Source organism: Pelodiscus sinensis, chromosome 1 (genome assembly GCF_049634645.1).
Source record: "Pelodiscus sinensis isolate JC-2024 chromosome 1, ASM4963464v1, whole genome shotgun sequence".
NCBI lineage: Eukaryota > Metazoa > Chordata > Testudines > Trionychidae > Pelodiscus > Pelodiscus sinensis.
Window position 1 is genome coordinate 48698100 of NC_134711.1, and position 20163 is coordinate 48718262.

The window sequence follows — 20163 nt, forward strand, 5'->3', positions numbered from 1 at the left end:
CCTGGAGTAGCAAGAAGGCCCTTGGGTTATGCCAGTTCCGCTTTTACAGCCCCAAGAAATGGTGACTGCAGCAGCAAAGTCAGAGACCGGGTTGCCTTGTGACCTTTTGGGCAGCCAGTTAAAGTGAACCACAGACACAGTTCAGACTTCCTCTAATGCTGCTTAAGTTAATTCATATGAACTCATTCCGCATCTGTCTTAGACAAGTGTTTGTTTTTTCAAGTGGGGGTGGGGGAGTGAAAGGATCACCAGTGAGAGTAAGAGAGGGGCTCAGTTGGGTAAGAGTTTGAAGAGGCATTATTATTATGTTGGAGCAGGAGAAATGTCTAGGGTTAAAATCTTAATATGTAAAAAGCAACATAAGGTTAACAAGTAACAGAAAAAATAATGGTAGGAGTGTGGTCAGAAGAGAGTGGTAAGTGGTTTCTAAGCATGGGCGGCCTAATAAAGGTAGGAAGTAACATTGCAGGTTAGCTTTGTTACTCCATCCAATCTTTTATTTGTAATATTTTTTCTTCATGTTGCTCCCTCATTTTTTTTAATCTTGACTCATTTTGTCAGGATTCTACTTAGACCAGTGTTTCCCAACCGAGGTTCCGCGGACCATCATCAGGGGTTCTGGGAGAAATCATGGAATAAATAATGCTGGGCAGAGCCTGGAGCATCTGTCACGCCCTTCACCTCCCACCCTGGCACTCGGCTGACTTCTGCGCCGCTCAGCCAGACCACCGCATGGGAGCAAGCAGCCATTTGGGCTCCGCGAATGAGAGGCAGGAGGGGGAGGATATTTGGGGGGGAAAAAAAATAGATAATACAAAAAGACAGGAAAAATGTTCCAATTTTTTTTTCTTACAATGTAAGCTGACATATAAATAAATATAAAACAGCTCTTTACAAATAAATTTTCTTGAAATTTTTTTAGCAGTAATTGAATTGCGCTCCCTGCTGTCAACTTTTTCTGGCCAAGCAAATGTTTTCATAGGTAGGGGTTCCTCAGGATATGAAAAATTATTTTAGGGGTTCCTCCATGGGGGAAAAGGTTTGGAATCACTGATTTAGACTAAGCATTTCAGGGCTGGGTGTGTGGGTGTGAGAGAGAAAGTTTCTAACACTTGTAAATACTCTGTAAACAAATTAGAGCAACTAATCAAAGCACCAGCAACTTGTTAGATAAGCTTCATCCAAGACTTTTGTAGTTATCTTGTGTGGCCTACTAACTGGAGCCCGACTTAGCAAGCTTGCGTATTGTGAAGAAGCATTTGCAAGACCGCAGTTAAGCTTATGTTAGAATTCATTAGAAATAAATTTTGGTAGCTATCAAAGCTTAGACTTTTTTTGCTAAATTGGTTTTGCATAGCTACAATTATGCTTCCTTAACTCACCCACCAGGAACAGACAAGTAGCCGTGTTAGTCTGATCTTGGGCGGGTGGGGAAGAACAGTCATGTAGCACTTTAAAGACTAACAAGATAGTTTTTAGGTGATGAGTTTTTGTGGGGCAGACCCACTTCTTCAGATCATATTCAGATTATATAACCGAGGGATACAATGAAAAAAGTAAACAAATTACAAACTACTGAATCAGCTACATAGAACAGAAGGTGGAATTGTGTTAGTGTCTTACCAGACAGTGAAGAAATTTAGACTCTGGATACACTACCATAAAAGTCAGTGAAGGACTGGGGGCCAGGTCAGAAATGTTTTAAGTGACCCTGAGCTGCCCCAAAAGGGGTGGGGCCTCAGGCTGAAGGGGTGGGACCAGGACACTTCCATGTTTTCCCCACCCACAGACCCTTTTTGGTCTGAGAGTGGGGGAGCATGTGAAGTCTTTGGCCCTAACCATCTCCAGAGAGAACCGCCAGTTCTGAACAGTTGGCGGTTCCTCTAGGTGCCCGCACCCCTGGTGATGGGAGAGTACTTTGTGTGCTACCCCCACCCTCAGGTCAATTGGGGCCAGTGGGCAAGGGGAGCAGGCAAAGTCTGTCCCCGCTGTGCAAGGGAGCATCATACTTAGTCACCCACCAGCTAAGCAGCAGCTGGCGGTTGAGACTAATTGCTGAGCCCCTTGCAGGGCAGGAAGAGACTTTGTGTGCTCCACCTGCCCCTAGGCCAGTCAGGGCTTAGGGGCAAGGGGAGCATGTGAAGTCTCCTGTGCTGCAAGAAGCACACAGAGCTTCTAATCACTGTGCCCTTCTTGCAGGGTGGGGACAGAGTGGGAGGAGACTGTGTGCTTCCCTAGGGGCAGGAGAGCAGCAGGATCTCCGTGGGCCCGATCAACCCACTTAGCAGGCCAGATCTGCAAAAGTTATTCAGTTATGCCACTCAGAGGTGTGAATTAGCCACCCTCTTAAGTTGCCATAAGTCATATAGCTTAAGTGTCAAGGTGTAGTGTCATTGGAGAGCTTCTCCTGCTGACAAAGCTATGGCTGCTTATGGGGATGGAGTAATTAAGCTGATTGGAGGGGGAGAGGAGAGTTCTCATCAGTGCAGCTGTATTGCTGTAAGCTCTTTAGTGTAGCTGTAGACCTACATAGTTTCTGTCCCTCCTCTGTCTGTTCAGTCTTATCTGGGTGCTTCATAAAACACCTTTTCCAAGGAAACCAAGCATGGGGAATAGAGGTTGTACCGAACATCCTCCTTAAGAGTACTGTGTCAAATGACACCGGCATGCTCCCAGGCTGATGTCTGTAACTGCTGGTGTCTTATATTGCCAACTACACAATTTAACTCTTCTTCCCCCCCCCCCCCTCCCCTCCAGTTTTTGCTTTCGGGAAATAATGAGACTGAACGATGCCATATACATGCTTTCAAGTGTTCTGATCAGTCAGCCAGTTTACTAGTTGGGGCAGAGAAACTTTTTTGCTGTTTGCTGGTCATGAAGCAGGCAATCTGCTACAGGGTGTCCCTGTTATAAGTCACCCCGGTATATGCTGGTTTCGCAGTAGCGTCATTGATGCTTGAAGGAACTGATCTGTTTAAAGTCTTCCTATTTCCCACTCTTTCATCATGCCAAAAAAAAGACCTATTCGTACAAGTGGAAGTCAGCTGCGGGAAAAAATTTCCCTGCTTTACATCCTTTCACTATACGTTCAAAACAACATGGACTTATAGCGGGGATGCCCTGTACAGCTTTTTTTGTTTGGTTTCTCTGTTGGATTTGGACTAGATGTGGTCTGTCTGTCTGGCATTCATGCCATAAGGCCATCTCAGATGAAAGAATGTAAATTCCTTATTCTATTGTCTTCATTTTATACCTTCTGAAATTTTTTCACATAAGGGAAATTGACTTAATATTTCTGAACCACACTTTAGTCAGACTGTCTGGCAAGAGCTAAACGTCTTGCCTTAGATTTCTCAATTACACAAGTCACCAAACTTCTGTACACCCACACCTGCTGCAGTCAGAGGGAGAATGTGCTACAGCAATGCTTTGCCTGCTCATGACACAAACAAATTGCTGTTCATTATTCAGGTCATCATCAGCTCTTTTCTTTCTTATGGCCTTAGATTTGCAGTAGATAACTGAGCATGTTGACATGTAAACTGTCATAAATGGATATCCGTTAACTCTCTAATTGGGAATAGTTTGTTGCTCTATTTTTCAGTTGCCTATAGACTTAGGGAGGTATCACTGGATCAATTTATGCTTCGTTGTGAGGGTTGTGAGTTCAATCCTTGCAGAGGCCATTTAGGGATTTGGGGCAAAAATTTGTCAGGGATGGTACTTGGTCCTGTTGTGAAGGCAGGGGACTGGACTTGATGACCTTTCAAGGTCCCTTCCAGTTCTAGGAGATAGGCAATCTCCAATAATTTATTTAGTTCAGCTCTTGACTGACTGACTCAAATCTCCTGGACCTTTTAGGTAAGGCAGTTAACACAGATAGGAGATGGTGTTGTGCTTAGTGTCTGGCACACAAAAGGGAAATAATACATCACCTTCAACTTGGGTATTGCATGGTCTCCCTCTCCTTCCTCCATTCCCTCCTTTTATGCTATTATGAGGAAGGGGAAGTTGGTTTAATCTTGGAGAAATTCTTGCCAAAATTAAATTCTGTGCACAATATTTTAAAATTCTGCAATTTTTTTATTACATAACATCGTAGAAGCCAGCCAGTTACCTGAATATAAGAACATAAGAATGGCCATACTGGGTCAGATCAAAGGTCCATCCAGCCCAATATCCTGTCTGACGACAGTGGCCAATGCCAAGTGCCCAAGATGGAGTGAACCAAACAGGTAATGATCAAGCGATCTCTCTTGCCATCCATCTCCACCCTCTGACAAACAGAGGCTAGGGACACCATTCCTTACCCATCCTGGATAATAGCCATTAATGGATTTGACCTCCATGAATTTATCTAGCTCTCTTTTAAACCCTGTTATAGTCCTAGCCTTCACAACCTCCTCAGGCAAGGAGTTCCACAGATTGAATGTGCGCTCTGTGAAGAACAACTTCCTTTTATTTGTTTTAAACCTGCTGCCCATTAATTTCATTTGGTGGCCCCTAGTTCCATTTGATAGCATCTGTAAACAAGTATGTCTGTAACAATACGGGCACATACACAAATTCCTCCATAAATAGAGATAAGAAAAACCAATACAACAATACAGTTCTTGTTTCTTTGTCACTTCCTCCTCCTCTCCCTTCCTCCCTTACTGGATGGCCAGACACGCCTCCTTTCCCCAACCAGAAGCCAGTTCCAAACTCTAATTTCCACCTCCGACCCAGATACTCAGACCCTATCCTCCTAGAGCTCAGTGATCCAGAGGGAGAAACAATCTGCTGCTCAGGTCAGGTTTGCAATTTCCTGTACATGGCTGCCTCCTACCTAAGAACTGCAATTTCTGGGAACAGTCTAGTTCCCTCCCCACACTCTTGTACTCTGTGTGTAAGCTGGGCTCTTCCGGGTCCAGCAGCCCCTTGTGATAGTCAACATCTCTGTAGCCAATTTCTGTGGGGATAACAGAAGATTCTGTATACTCAACATTAATTTCAGCAGAATTCCCTCAGGAGTACTTGGTTGTGTTTTGCCTTGTTGTTCTTTCCTTCCTAGTTTTTAAGAGTCAGAAGCTCCATCTCTTGTATCTCCCAACTCTACTATCTCTACCAATATGAAGAAAGTTCTTGATTTTTTTTTTCCTTCTTTCCTTTCCTGCTCCTTGTTTGCCTTGCACTGAAATGTGCCTGTTAATTGCTGCTTCCACAGCAACACCGAAGTGAAAGATGGTATCTTTTGTCTACAGCTCTCATTGTATTAGTTTGTTTTTGCAAGCTGCTGATTCACTATCTCCTTTTTCTTTTTTGGGAGGAGGGATTGAAAAAAATAACTATTCTCTCCTTTTCTGCCTTGACACTACTCAAGTTTCTTAGTAATAGCAGGTGAGTATTGCTGCTCTTGCCCTATAGTATGCCTACCACAGAAGCAGAATAAGACACAGGAAGTATGATCGTTGTGTGTGTTATTCTGTAAACTCTTTGAAGCAATGACTGTACCTGAGTTACATTAAAGCTGCTAGGCACTACTGAATAATATGCAACTTGCTTCTGTTTTGGGGAGCTCTGTATGAAGCATCAGGAAGAGGGCAAGTTCTTCTTAGCTTTACCATTCTCTTAAATTGTGTTGTCCAATTTGGTTAACCTGAATTGTAAAAAACCTTGTTTGTGGGAAAGCTTTTTAATGCAAAAAGGACATGGGGACAAACTCATTCATAGAAATCAGCTTCATTTTATTACTTGACAACTTCTGTATCACCATCAATGAATTGACTAGCTAAGATTGAAATTTCAGTCTCGGCAAATATCTAATCTGCATTTGTGCAGATTAGATAATACACACATCATATGATGATCACTCAACTAGCCAGAGAAATGTATACTTTGAATTTAAAATATGGTTTGTGTGAGTCAATATTTGACATTGCAGACTAACAGGACTGCTTTCAAGAAAATGTTCCAGTTTAATCTTTTATTGAAAAGTTCCCTTGTAGTACTTTATTCCTTGTGAAAATCTAAAAGTAAAAAAAACTATCTAGAAGATGACCACCACAATGTGAACTGAGTAAAATGTATACACTATAAATGGTTTAAAAATCCTTAAAGCTGAACTTCATTTTTATTTTAGGCATTGATAACATGAAAGTGATAGAAAATGTTGGGGTTTTTAAAAACCTGATTGCATGTTTATAGCATGGTTTTGTTTTAAATGTAAGGCAACAATATTTAAATGGCAAACATTAAACATGATATTCTGCTCACACTCTCTTTTTACTTTTGTTTAGTGGGAGACTTTGATAAGATTTGGCGTGAACACTGTGAAGATGAGGAAACTCTTTGTGAATATGCTGTGGCAATGAAAAACCTTGCAGATAATCACTGGACAAAATCTTGTGAAGGAGAAGGTCGAATTGAATGGTGTTGCAGGTAAATCTTTGGTTTAGCAAGATACAGTTGTGTAAATTCTCAAACTGTCATTCTGAATCTTCAGTGTAGAGCATATTAGTAGTTTCTGCCTTCTGAACTTATCTCAATAGTCATGTTTGAAGGTGTGGTTATTTTTAAGAACAATGGGAAATATGATGCTGTTTTACTATTCTAAGACTTTTAGTCTATATTGTCCTGGATTTCAATCTTAAATCCAGACTAAAGCATTCCCAACTAGGCTTAGCAAAACTTTAAGTTGTTAAAATTGTTAGTAACTGAGCTACTTATAAAAAACACGCTTAGTATGGGGTTCTAAATCTAGACTCCTTAAATTGAGGTAGTACACTGTTGTGAAATAATTCATTGTGTTATTTGGAAAGAACTTATAAAAACTGGTTGCTTGCTGCTTTTTGTAGTTGTATTGATTTTTTTTTTTAATATAGATCTTTGCTATATAATTGTTGCATGTTCTTCTTATCTTCAAGTGGGTTTGAAAGCATACCGAGTTTTGCACCTGAATTTTATTTAAAGATGTAGAATGCAAAAATATATCCTTGTGTTACTTGTCATACCCAATATTCCATATATAAAGTTTACTTGTGGAAATGACTTTTTTTTGGTCAGACAGGATGGGTATAATGGATATAATGTCTCTTTCTGGACCAACCTACCTTTTAAGCTACACAGAATTCTTCCTTGGATCTGGGGTAGATATTTTTTTTTTTTCTCTTTTGTCCACAATCTCAGTTTTGAAACTACGTAACAGGTTGAACTGGCCTTAGAGCTGGGACCTAAACCCCAGATCGTGGCCAAATCAATTGACTGAAGGTTTGCCATAGGCATCACTTTGGGCCTGCTGTCATGTAAGAGGGGATGCCTTTCTTACAGTGAAAGGAAATAGAAAATGCCAGGATATTTTCCAACAGTAAGCTTCTTAAATGGAGAAGACCATAGGTGTGGGGCGAACTAGGCGATGGCATACAGATTCCTTCCTTTGTTTATGCCAAGTATCTGTGACCAAAGGATAGAGGCAAACTAAACTTTAAAAGCTAAGTGGAAGATTATTTGTGTAACCCTCATGACCAGAAAAAGGAACTGTTTTTTGCTTTGGAGGGGGCAAGCATATTTTAGGTAAGTTGTTTGATTTACTGAAACGAAGAAAAGGATCTTATTTTGAAATTTGAGAGTTTCCCTGGGCTTGAACAAAGACATTCATTGGATGTCCGATTATAAAGCCAGTCTCCCCTACTTCTAAAAACCACATTTTTACATCAAAAGTTAGGAATGGGACACTTTCAGCCCACTTAATTAGCCTCATTAGCACCAGTCCTACAATTGACAGGTACTCTTCTCTCTCCCCCCCCCCCCCCCCCTCCGCTCCCGTTATGAATATCTTGATTCTGTTTTCACTCTAGCTCATCATCTGAAGTGGGCTTTACCCACAAAAGCTCATACTATATATATTTTTGTTAGTCTCTAAGGGTGTGTCTATACAGCAAAGTTATTTCGGAATAATGGCTGTTATTCTGAAATAACTATGCGAGCTTCTACACAGCAATTTCATTATTTTGAAATAATTGCAAAATGACAGATGGCTTATTCTGACTTCTGTAAACATCATTCTATGTAGAATAAAGCCTATTCCAAAATACAGGCAGTCCCCGACTTACGCGGATCCGACTTATGTCGGATCTGCACTTATGAACGGGGCTTTCTCGCCCCGGAGCTCACAGGCAGCGATCCGCCACCTTGACCTCCGGGGCGAGAAAAGCTGCTCCCGGTGCCCCTGGTCTGCTGGAGACCATCTCCAGCAGACCAGGGGCACCGTGAGCGAAGCCCCAGCCGCGGCGCTTTCCCGCGCCTCTGAGGCTTTGCCAGAGCAAAGCCTCAGAGGCGCAGCACCCCGCTGCCACTGCGGCTTTGCTCCCCGTGTCCCTGGTCTGCTGGGGGGGGGGGGAGAGGCGCAGCTAGTGTGCCCCCCCCCAGCAGACCAGGCTTTTGTTGCCGTACCCTGGGGCAGAGCAGCTGGGGCGCTGCCGGTTGGTCCCGCAGTGCCGCTCTGGGCACTACTGGACCAACCCGGCAGCACCCAAGCTGCTCTGCCCCAGGCGTCCTGGAATCAGCGCTGATCAGTTTCAGCAGCAGCTGACTTGGGGACGCTTGGGGTTCTTAAGTTGAATCTGTATGTAAGTCAGAACTGGCGGTCAGTTTCAGCAGCGGCTGAATCTGGACGCCAGTTCCGACTTACATACAGATTCAACTTAAGAACAAACCTACAGTCCCTATCTTGTACGTAACCCGGGGACTGCCTGTAGTTATTTCGGAATCAGGGCTGTGTAGACGCTCTGCTTCTGCTATTTCAAAATAGCCCCTCACCAGGGCCATTCTAAGTTATTCCTACTGGGGCTATAAATCAAGATAGGCTTCCCTAATGTAGACGTGCTATCTCGGACTAATTTGGAGGCTTCCCGGCAGTGTAAATGTGCTATTTCGAAATAAGCTATTTTAGAACAACTAGTCTGGAATAGCTTATTCCGAAATAACTGCAGTGTAGACATGACCCAAGATACCACAGGATTATTCGCTGTTTTTAAAGTTATGGACCAACGCTGCCACTGCTCTGAAACTACTTTGAATGTAATACATGTGCATTCCTTGAAAATTCAGGGAGTAAACTGATACCTAGAAGGCCAGATGATAGGATAGATTGACCCTCTGACATGTGCTTGTTAACTTCTTAATAAACAGAGGTGAGAATTTTTTGCAATTCTTCACTTCATTTCTTGAGACCAGACATTCTCACTTTTCTTCTGCTTATCACTGATCTGCAGAGATGATGGGTCACGTGGTGCTGGACTTTCTTGTGTCCTGCTACTTAACTGATGAAAAATACGGTTTTAAAGATAATACATACTTTGTTTACATAGAAAAAGTAATCGTAGTCACTACAGTAATGCGATTATAAGAAGTTTCTCTTCAGAAGTAGAATACAGGTTAAAAATCCCTGGTCTAGTACCCTAGGACCTGACTGGTCCTGGATGAAGGACTTTTCCGGACCAGGGGAGGTCATTTCAGGCCCTGTGCTGCTGCCCCGCCCCTCCCATAATTCCCTCCTCAGCCCAACTGAGCCACATGCCAGCTCCCCTCCTTCCCCCCACAGCCCAGCTGAACCGCACACCTACTCCCAGGCCCCCACCCTTCTGTAGCGCCAGGACTCTCTGATCCTGGAACATCTGTGGTCATGCTGAACCATGAATGTTGCTGGACCAGAGAATCCTGGATTTTACAGATGCAAGCAAGCTGTAATCTGAATGTTAGAGAACCCTTTCAGTAAGCCTTATTTTTTTGAGGACAAGACTTTTGAAGATAGATCTTCTTAAGCATTTTTAATGAGGACAAAAAATTTACCCAGAAGCTAAAGAAAATGTGTACAGTGGCTGTATCTTTCTTTTCCTCTTGCCTCTATGCACCTTTTTTAGACTAAATACCAGGTAAAGCGACTGTCTGCAATTTATTTAGTTCTACTGTGTTATGTCAGCAAAATACTCTGTCTATTCTTTAGTATTAAGAATGAAAGTTAAGAAGATTATTTAACTTCTTTTCTTCTGCTAGTGGGGGTCACTCAAAAATAAAAATGTTTCTTGCTTAATTGAAATGTTTCTTTATGGTATGTGTAAAATTTAGTATATGGTGACTGAGCCTGAGCATTTATAGCCTTAAAATAAGGCGACTCTGCCTCACTCAGTATATTTGATAGTTTCAGGGAACAGCTTGGAAAACTTCATGTATAAGATTAATACAAGATTTGTTTGAATTCCAGAAACACTTCTGGACCCCATGATCATAAATTTGAACAGTAAATTAATCATACCCTGCCTGTGCTTTACCCTTTTTTCTTTAGAAAATTTAAGACTAGATTAGCAAACTACTTTTGTCTTCCCAGTTTCCTTCTCTACTGAAAACTTTAGCTTTGTGGTTTTCTGCATTTCTTTCTATTACAATTAAGAAAATAACTTCAAATTGAATGCCTTGTCTCCATTTAGAGGGTTGGCTAGTTTTAGCAAAATCCACCTCGTGTATAAATACCATCTACTGGCAAAATAGTGCTTTTGCTGATGCAGCTATTCTGGTTGTACAAACAAAATAAGTTATGGAAAAAGTACTCTTACTGGGATAACTGCTTCTGCATTAAGGTTTTGCTAACCTCACCATGTGGTATTTAACTAATGCAGCTATGCTAACAAATGTTTAAGTATAGATGCTTTGGTTTGCTCTAAAATTTACTTATATAAAGAAGTTTTCTGTAAAGGTGTGAGACTGGGTAAGATCAGATGAGAAACAATCAAATGAAATAGTCTTAACACAACAGGAAATGACAGATACATAGTGACAAATTTTTAAAGCGCTTACACAAATGCTAGCAGTCTAAAAATAAGACAGATGAGTGCCTCATATTAAAGGAGAATATTGATATAATAGGCATCACAGAAACTTGGTGGAATGAGGACAGTCAATGGGACAGTTGTACCAGGATACAAAATATGTCGGATGGACAGAACCAGGTCGTGCTGGTAGGGAGAGTGTCACTATATGTTAAAAAAAAAAAAAAAAAGTGGAATCAAATGAAGTACAAATCTTAAATGAACCAAAATGTTCGATAGAATCTCAATGGGTAGTGATTCCATGCACTAATAATAATAATTTAGCAGTAGGGGTATATTATTGACCATATGACCAGGATAGTAATAGTTACTAGTAACACTATCAAAATAAAAAAATCAGTAATAGTGGGGGATTTCAGCTTTCTCCATATTGACTAATACACATCACCTCAGGACGGAATGTGGAGATAAAATGTCTTGATACCTTAAGAGTCTGCTTCTTGGAGCAGCTGATTCTGGAACCCACAAGGGGGGAGACAGTCCTTGATTTAATCCTAAGAGGAGTGCAGAATCTGGCCCAAGAAGTAAATGTAACTGGACCACTTGGAAATAAGTGACCATAAAGTAATAAAATTTAACATCCCCGTGATGGGAAAAACCTCAGCAGCCCAACACTGTAGCCTTTCATTTCAGAAAGGGGAACTACACTGAAATGAGGAGATTAAACAGAAATTAAAAGGTACAGTGACAAAAGTAAAATCCCTGCAAGCTGCATGGAAACTTTCCAAAGATGCCGTAATAGAGGTCCAACTTAGATGTATTCCCCAAATTTAAGAACACAGTAAGAGAACCAAAAAGTGCTGCTGTGGCTTAACAAGCAAGTAAAAGAAGTAGGGAGAGATTAAAAAGTGGAAGTTAAATTCTAGTGAGGAAAAGAGAAGTATAAACTGTCAAATTAAATGTAAGTATAATAAGAAAAGCCAAAAAGGAGTTTGAAGAACAGCTAGCCAAAACCTCCAAGTATTAGCAAAATGTTTAAGTACATCAGAAGCGGGAAGCCTGCTAAACAATCAGTGGGGCCACTGGATGATCAAGATGCTAAAGGAGCAGTCAGAGACAATAAGGTCACTGCGGAGAAACTAAATGAATTCTTTACTTCAGTCTTCATGGTTAAGGATGTTGGGGAGATTCCAAAACCCAAGCCATTCTTTTAAGGTGACAAATCTGAAGAATTGTCTCAGATTGAGGTGCCTTTAGAGGAGGTTTTGGAACAGATTGATAAACTTAACAGTAACAAGTCACCGGGACCAGATGGCATTCACCCAAGAGTTCTGAAAACTCAAATGTGAAATTTGTAAAACCATTAACTGTGGTTTGTAACCTATCCTTTAAATAGGCTTCTGTACCTAATGACTGGACGACCGCTAATGAGATGCCAATATTTAAAAAGGGCTCTAGAGGTGATCCTGGTAATTATAAAGCAGCAAGTCTGACGTCCGTACAGACTATAATAGAGAATAAAATTGTCAGACCCATAGATGAACATAATTTGTTGGGGAAAAATCAGTATGGTTTCTGTAAAGGGAAATCATGCCTTACTAATCCGCTAGAGTTATTTGAGGGGGTCAACAAATATGTAGACATGGGGATCCAGTGGATATAGTATACTTGGATTTCCATAAAGCCTTTGACAAGGTCTCTCACCAAAGGCTTTAAAGTAAGTTGTCATGAGATAAGAGGGAAGGTCCTCTCAGGGATTGATAACTGGTTAAAAGATAGGAAACATAGGGTAGGAATAAATGGTAAGTTTCCAGAATGGAGAGAGGTAACTAGTGGTGTCTCCAGAATGGAGAGAGGTAACTAGGTAACTGGCACCAATCATATTCAATTTTATTTATAAAGGATCTAGAGAGAAAGGTAAACAGTGAGGTGGCAAAATTTGCGGATGGCCTTAACTATCTTGAGTAGTTAGTACCAAGGCAGACTGTGAAGAGTTTCAAAATTATCTCCCCAAACTAAGTGATAGGGCAACAAAATGGCAAATGAAATTCCAAGTAATGCACCTTGGAAAAAATAATCCCAGCTATACATACAAAAGGATGGGGACTAATTTTAGCTATGACTCCAAGGTTTCTCCCTTCTGTAAGTGTGGTTAGTTCTCTGAAATCATCCACTCAATGTACAGCAGCAATCAAAAAAGCAAACAATGTTAGAATTATTAAAGGGATATAGAATAAGACACCGAATATCTTATTGCCACTATGGTACACCCACATCTTGAATACAGCATATAGACGTGGTCACCTCATTTCAGAAAAGACCGATTTGCAGTGGGAAAGGTTGAGAAAAGGACAACAAAAATTATTAGGAGTTTGCAACAGGTCCCAAATGAAGAGAGATTAAAAAGACTGGGACTTTTCAGTTTACAGAAAAGATTAAGGGGGGATATGACAGAAGTCTACAAAATCATGACTTGTATGGAAATGTTATTTACTTGTTCTGATAACATAAGAACTAGGAGTCACCAAATGAAATTAATAGGTAGCAGGTTTGAAACAAAAGGAAGCTTTTTTTCACACAGCATACAGTCAACCTCTGTGGATCTCCTTGCCAGAGGTGGTTGTAAAGACCAGAACTTCAACAGGGTTCAAGTAAGAACTAGATAGTTTCATGGAGGTTAAGTCCATCAATGACTATTAGCCAGGATGGGTAGGAATGATGTCCTTAGCCTCTGTCTAGAAATGGATGACAGGAGAGGGATCATGTGGTGATTACCCTTTTTGTTCCCTCCGTCTGGTACATCTGGTTTTGGCCACTGTAGGCAGACAGGATACTGGGATAGACGGACCTTTGATCTGACCCAGTATGGCCGCTCTTATGTAAATATTCAAGAAGGGAGGGGAGAAGTGGTCCTTAAACTTGATATAGATGGAATTCCATATTTTGTTCGTTGTCCACTTTTATGCCAATGTGAAAATGTATTTCTCCCCCTTTTATAAGATTAGTGATCAGCAGAATTATGTAAATATTCTTCTATCCTAGCAAAATTGTAAATTGCTTCTCTAATGCATGAACAGAATCAGAACAGTCAATTTGTGGTAATTGACAGGATAGTCTCAATCTCTCTTCTATAAGAGACCTTTGAAACCTCAGTGTGGGAAACTGCATCCAAAAATGTTCTTCTAAAAAAAAAATCTAATCTCTGTGTTCAAAATGTATTTTAAACATTAAGACTAAGGACCTGAAATGTGTATATACCTATAATTTCTCTCTAAGAGTGAAGATTTTTTTCAACTTCCATTTACACATAATATAAACAAAACAAAGGCAGCTAAACAATGTTTTAGAATAAGATTGTTAATATAAATAAAGTTTAATATCAGCTATACTGAGACAATTCCAACCTCTCTAGTCTTAAACTGGAAGCCTACAATGACCCATGACAGAATCAACAATAACAAAATTATATAATAAGGGGGAAAGGGGAAGATCTGTAACTTAAAGGTGATCCATTCTGTGCTTTAGTGGATATTGCTAATAAATGCTTATTAACAATTGTGTTCTTGCCCTCTGTGGTTCTAGTGAGATTTGGAGTGGCTTTCAAGGTTGGTCTTGATGCTTTTAATTGTTTTTTCTGCTTTCTAGTTTACCTACACCAATCCTTATGACTAGGTTATATTCCTTGTTTCCAACAAGTGTCTTGCAAGTACTTGCTAAACCTTCACATTTCTGGAGACCACACAGCTACCATCTAAGTAGGGGAGAAGAATATACTTATAATTGAAGCCTTGATAATATCTTCACAAAGTCCACCTTCCCTTCCCTTGAAAGTTAGGTTTCATTTATGTATAGTTAATATGGAACTTATTCCGGGAGGGGGGCAATATGCCTCACTTGAACTTAGTTCAGCTTTTGACTACTGCTTCTGGTCAAAGCACCTAAAAGCAATGAAGCTACTCTTGATTTCATATGTCATCTGTACAGAAGATAAGTGGCCAAAAAAATCAGGATTATAATTGCCTTCTGAAAGCTATTGGAAACAATGCACTCTATAGATAGCATTGTGGGTTTTTCTCTTTTAATATGTATTGCCACTTTTACATGGGATTTTAGTTAAGGGTTTGTATCCTTCATAAATTACACTTTTAAAGAAGTTTTTGCTTCATTCTCAGTTTGTCATGCTGCTGCTAAGTTAAAATTAATATAGGTAGGCTCTAAAAAATTCATAGTCCATGTGGTCAATTTCAGAGTCCTAGGACTTTAAAATTAATAAATGTCATTATTTCAGCTGTTGAAGTCTGAAATTTCAGGGTTTAATTGAAGAGCTCCTGATCCAATAAGTGTGTGTGTGTGTGTGTGTGTGTGTGTGTGTGCGCGCGCACACAAGGTTGTTGTGCATTGCTTCTGGTGACAGCACTTCTGCACTACTGCTGGTGGCAGCAGTGCCTTCAGAGTTGAACAGCTGGAGAGCTTTCCTGGCCAACAGCCCATCTCTGAAGGCAGAGATGTTGCCAGCAGCAGCTCAGAAATAAAGGTGGGATGGTATGGTACTGCCATCTTTACTTCTGTGCTACTGCTGGCAGGATGCTGCTTTCAGAAACGGGTACGTGCCCAATAGCTGCCGCTCTCCATCCACCCAGCTTTGGAGGCAGTGCAGAAGAAAGGGTGGCAATACTACGATTCCCTCCTAAAATTATCGTATAAACCCCCTGCAATTCTCCTTTAGTTTAGAACCTCCCGATTTCAAAAAAAGCTGGTCTTCCCCTTGAATTCTATGTAGTACAGGATAAAAGCACACAAAGGACCAGATTTAACAGTGTGGTTCATTTCTCATTGCTGTGAATTTGGTAGGGATCTAAATATAAGTAAATCCCAATTATATTCATTTTTATAGAGATCTTCACCATCTCAAGATCTGGTATAATCAGAGTTTAATAACTTTATGGCAAGTTTTAGATAATGTGTAGATCTGGTATCTATAGTCAAAGTTTCCAAACCTCATCACAGGTCTGCTAAAATATTACTTTGGATATTTTCTTTTTTAGTGTATGCCGAGAATATTTTCAAAATGGTGGAAAGAAAAAAGCACTTGAAAAAGATGAGAAAAGAGCAGTTCTCGCATCTAGGACCACTTCAGCCTTAAATGTTCATCAGATTCCCAAAATTGAAGAACCGTTACCTGATTTCAGCTTGACAAATCATGAAACCATATCAGAGCAGTAAGTTGTAACTTTGCTAAAAATAAGAAGTTTTCAAAGGAAAAGTTTTCTCCAATCTTGTAACAATGCAATTTCACAGAAATCAGTGCCCTACTGTATTTCTAATGCAACTTTTTGTAGCTTTAAAAAAGTGTGTACATATTAATATTCTTTTAGGGAATGTTATCATTTTTGGTAGGCGCTATTTCAAAAATAGTGTGGAAGAAAACAAGCCTTCACTCTGCGTTGTGTTTAAGCAACAAGTAGCTAGAGGCAGTTTTATTACGAGCTGCAGCAAGGGAAAAACTGGTTCGGACGGGGGGAGGCCGCCCCCTTCCAAGGCAGATCTTCGAATACAAGCAATTATGAAGCAGTTTATATACTGTCTATTAAATATAATAACAATTAGTCTCCTTCCCATTACAAACACCAATGGCTAACAGTTATTTAGTTCCACCCAGATGCTCCTTATCTCAAGGTCCCTGCCAGAGTCAGCATTCTATCCTTATCTCTGTATAGAGGTGAGAGGCAAAAGCAGCGTCTAATTACAGATCTCGCGTTGTCAGGCCACAGACTTAGCCTGACTCTTGCTGTCTTGTTAACAAGACCAAGATGGCTGCACACAAATTCCCTTTTCCTGCCTCCACATAGTGGCCCGGAACCTATTCTGAGATTGACAATTAAGTCTTTTTTTCTCTCAATTTAAGGGGGGAAAAATCCTCTAACAACCATTGGTGGAACAAGCTTATCTTGTTAGTGTTCTTTAGTATAAACAGCTTGGATTTGGACAAAGGGAACTTTAAGAGGAAAGTGCTTCAGTGGGAAACTGCTGAATATTCAGAACTTTTGAAAATTAGTGTACTTTGTCTAAATAAACATTGGGTCCCTAAGATTATGCTCCTTTAAAAACAAATTAAAAATGACTATGGTCAAACTTTTTTGACATATGTACAGTAGACTTCCAATAATCTGGCACCTTTTAGGACCTAGGTGGTGCTGGATTATCGGATATTTCTGAGTACCAGGAGGTAATATAAGGGGGCATACTCCCAACCCAATACCCCCACCCCCACACCCCCATGCTGAGATCCTGGAGCTGCTGGTACAGCTATGCGTCTCCCTCCAGGCGCTGGGGCACGTGTGCTGAGAGGCCGGCTTTTCAATGAGGTGGCCAGGACGCCATGCACAACCCAATCCCCCTCCCCTTCCCCAGAGCCAAACACCTCCCCTCCCTGCTGTCACCCAATCCCCCTTCTCCCCCAACCCTATGTCCAAGTCCCGAAGGAGCTGCCTGTGCTCAGCGTCCGGCTGCTAGCATGTGCAGGCTGGGGACCATGAGCGGAACGGTGCAGGTCGTGAGTGCACATGCGGCTCACAGCGGCCTGGCCGTGAGAGTGGCTGACCTGAGCAGTTCTGGGTTCCAGTTGATGACGGACTATCAGGGGTGCTGGACAACTGGATGCTGGGCTATTCGAGTTTTACTGTACTTCCAAATTACTTCTTGAAGCTGAACTTCTTCTTTGAATGATGTCCCCGTAGGTGCTCCACTATAGATCTTGGGCCTGTTCTGGCACTGCAGATTGGAATTTTGAGCAGCACCAGTCAGCCGGACTGCGTGGCCACTGCCTCGTGGTATTCGTGCCATTTTGCACACGCGTGCGGTATGGCTCCCGCCAGTTCCTCTCAACTGCCCTCCACCATGGACGGACGGATGGATGGAGCGAGCTCCTCTCTTCAACTTGGCCTAATCAGAAAATCAAAGAGAGTGATTAGTTAATTGCTATAGTCCGTATTAGCCAGTTATAGTTGTTAGATTCAGTTCTTAGTCTGTGTTAAAAGCAAATAAAACCTTCTTTGTTATTACTGGCCTCTGAGGCTTCAAAAAAAAAAAAAAAAAAAAAACCCGAGGAGACTCAGTCTGAATCCAAGATACTGGGTTCTCCTGATTTCAAGAAATTACAACACGTGTCGTGAACCTATGCCGATTTCAGATGGCCATTTGTGTATTCGTTGCCTAGGTGAGGCTCATGCTGTGTAAATGCTCTCACTGTTTGAAATTAACAGCAACAGCCTGGTGTAACAGGGAGATGCACCTCTGAACGATTCCTTTTGATAGGGTGCTTCAGTTGTTGGACTCAGCATCCGCTGTTACTGCAGACCCTGCTACCACCCAAAAACAGAGACTCCTTTCCAAGATCAGTTTTACCCAAAAAGACTTGGGCCTCACTAGCATGCTCCCCCCTGCCAGCTCCACTGACCAGGGTGAACACTGGAGATAAGCCCGGGACGTCTGGCACCACCTCTTCGCATTCAAAGGTGGTTCTAGCCTTAAAGGTGAAAGACAATACCCTCAGTGCCAACACCACAGCCATCGATGGCACCGAGATGGCCGTCGGCACCGGCAGCCCAATCTGCCAAGACCCCCGTGCCAACGTTGGCACCAGCTATAGCAGCGCCACCAGCACCCGTGGCTCCAGAGACCAGACAACAATCTAGCCTGGCACCAAAGGGCTGATACGTCAGCACCGAGGAAAACCCCTTCAAAGACAAACGGGCATCGGAGCCCAAGCCGGAACTTCATTTCTCTGACTTTCTCCCCGGCACTTCCACTGGCACCGGGGTCACCGGTACCGCACATTCTTTGAGCTGAACGGCATGATTTTTCCACACTGAAGAGCTCTCTGCCTCTTTACTACAGCACCACAGAAAGATTCTCGCCACTATGCGAGGCACCTTTCTGTTTCCCCACCACCGTCATACAGAGGATCTGTAATACCTACTCATTCACCGATGTCACCACATACTGCGTATTGGGAAGAGCACGGGTGCATACTCCTAAAGACATTCCTCACCTGGGAGATCGCATTACCACTACGGTTATCACCACTGTACTCCTTACTATTCCAGCTATTACCATCGCCATTGGTTGTGTTCTAGGGGATGGTCCCTCTGTGGATGTACATCGCCCAGATACCTGTCAGTTTCTACATCGCCATGAGACCACCCTCCTCCGCCACCACCTCAGGCCTCATCACTCCAACTACACCACTCAGAACATGAAGAGGGGCATGTATCAGATGCAGAGGAACAGCAACCTAACACTTCCTCCACAGACGAATCGTCATCTTCCCCTGATGAAGCCATAGTTCTGGGCGATGTATCGCCTCCTGATGATCTCAAACAATTTCAAGATCTGTTCAAGAGAGTTGCGGTAAGCTGGGAGGTCCAGTTGGTGGAATTACAGGAAAAACAGTACCATCTCCTAAGAACCTCCAACCCCCTCACGGGTCTAAAATTGCCTTATCAATTGGTATTGCTATCTTAGCGACAACAGAGGAGATTTGGTAGATGCCTTCCTCTGCTCCACTGACGAACAAAAGGGCAGACAAAAAGTCCCATTGAGGGATGGAGTTTTTATTTATCCATCCCCAGCCCAGTTCTTTAGTTGTGGACGCTGTGCAACATAGATCCAAGGTGCGGCCATATAAGAACATTGCAGCTGACAAGGACAGCAAAAGGATGGATTTATTCAGAAGGAAAGTGTACTGTACTCTTCAGTGACACTTACTCTGCATGGCCAATTACGCAGCACTTCTATCGATCACAATTTTGACAACTATACAAAGCTGACAACCCTTATGGACCATATCCCTGACTCCAAGAGGCCGATCCTGAAATCTATTGTTCAGGAAGGCTATGCAGCCGCCAGTACAGATCTACAGATAGCATTAGATGGCGCGGATACAGCTGCTTGTTCAACAGCCACAGCAATTGTGATGAGGAGGGCTTCCTGGCTGCAGGAAGGTACCAAACCAGTTCAAGGGAAAAGGGTTCTACTCTCACTATTTCCTCATGCAGAAGAAGACAGGATGGTAAAGACCCATACTCGACCTCAAACTCAATTATCTCTGAAAACAGTGATTCAGAATTGTAACTCATGCATCCATAATACCAGCACTAGACCTTCAAGATGCCTACTTCCACATCACTATCCATCCTGCCCACAGATGAGTCCTTCACTTCACAGTAGGCATAGAACATTTTCAGTATCAAGTATTACCTTTTGGCCTTTCCTCCACTTCCAGGGTGTTTTCAAAAACCCTTGTGGTAGTGGCAGCACACATGCTTTGAAGGGGGATTATAATTTTCCCTTACTTTGACGA

The 20163-nt window shown here is 41.9% G+C and overlaps 1 protein-coding gene across 3 annotated transcripts in view; it reads left to right on the forward strand.

Moving 5' to 3' along the window:
• SAMTOR (S-adenosylmethionine sensor upstream of mTORC1) overlaps positions 1 to 20163 on the forward strand; it is a 55956-nt gene that overhangs the window by 7495 nt on the left and 28298 nt on the right. For 2 of the 3 annotated variants that reach the window (XM_075929564.1, XM_075929568.1), the window contains exons 2-3: positions 6279 to 6420; positions 15848 to 16021. In XM_075929564.1, coding sequence (XP_075785679.1) covers positions 6279 to 6420; positions 15848 to 16021 — 316 coding nt within the window. The remainder of the gene's footprint in view (positions 1 to 6278; positions 6421 to 15847; positions 16022 to 20163) is intronic. The other variant, XM_075929578.1, reaches the window with a different exon arrangement.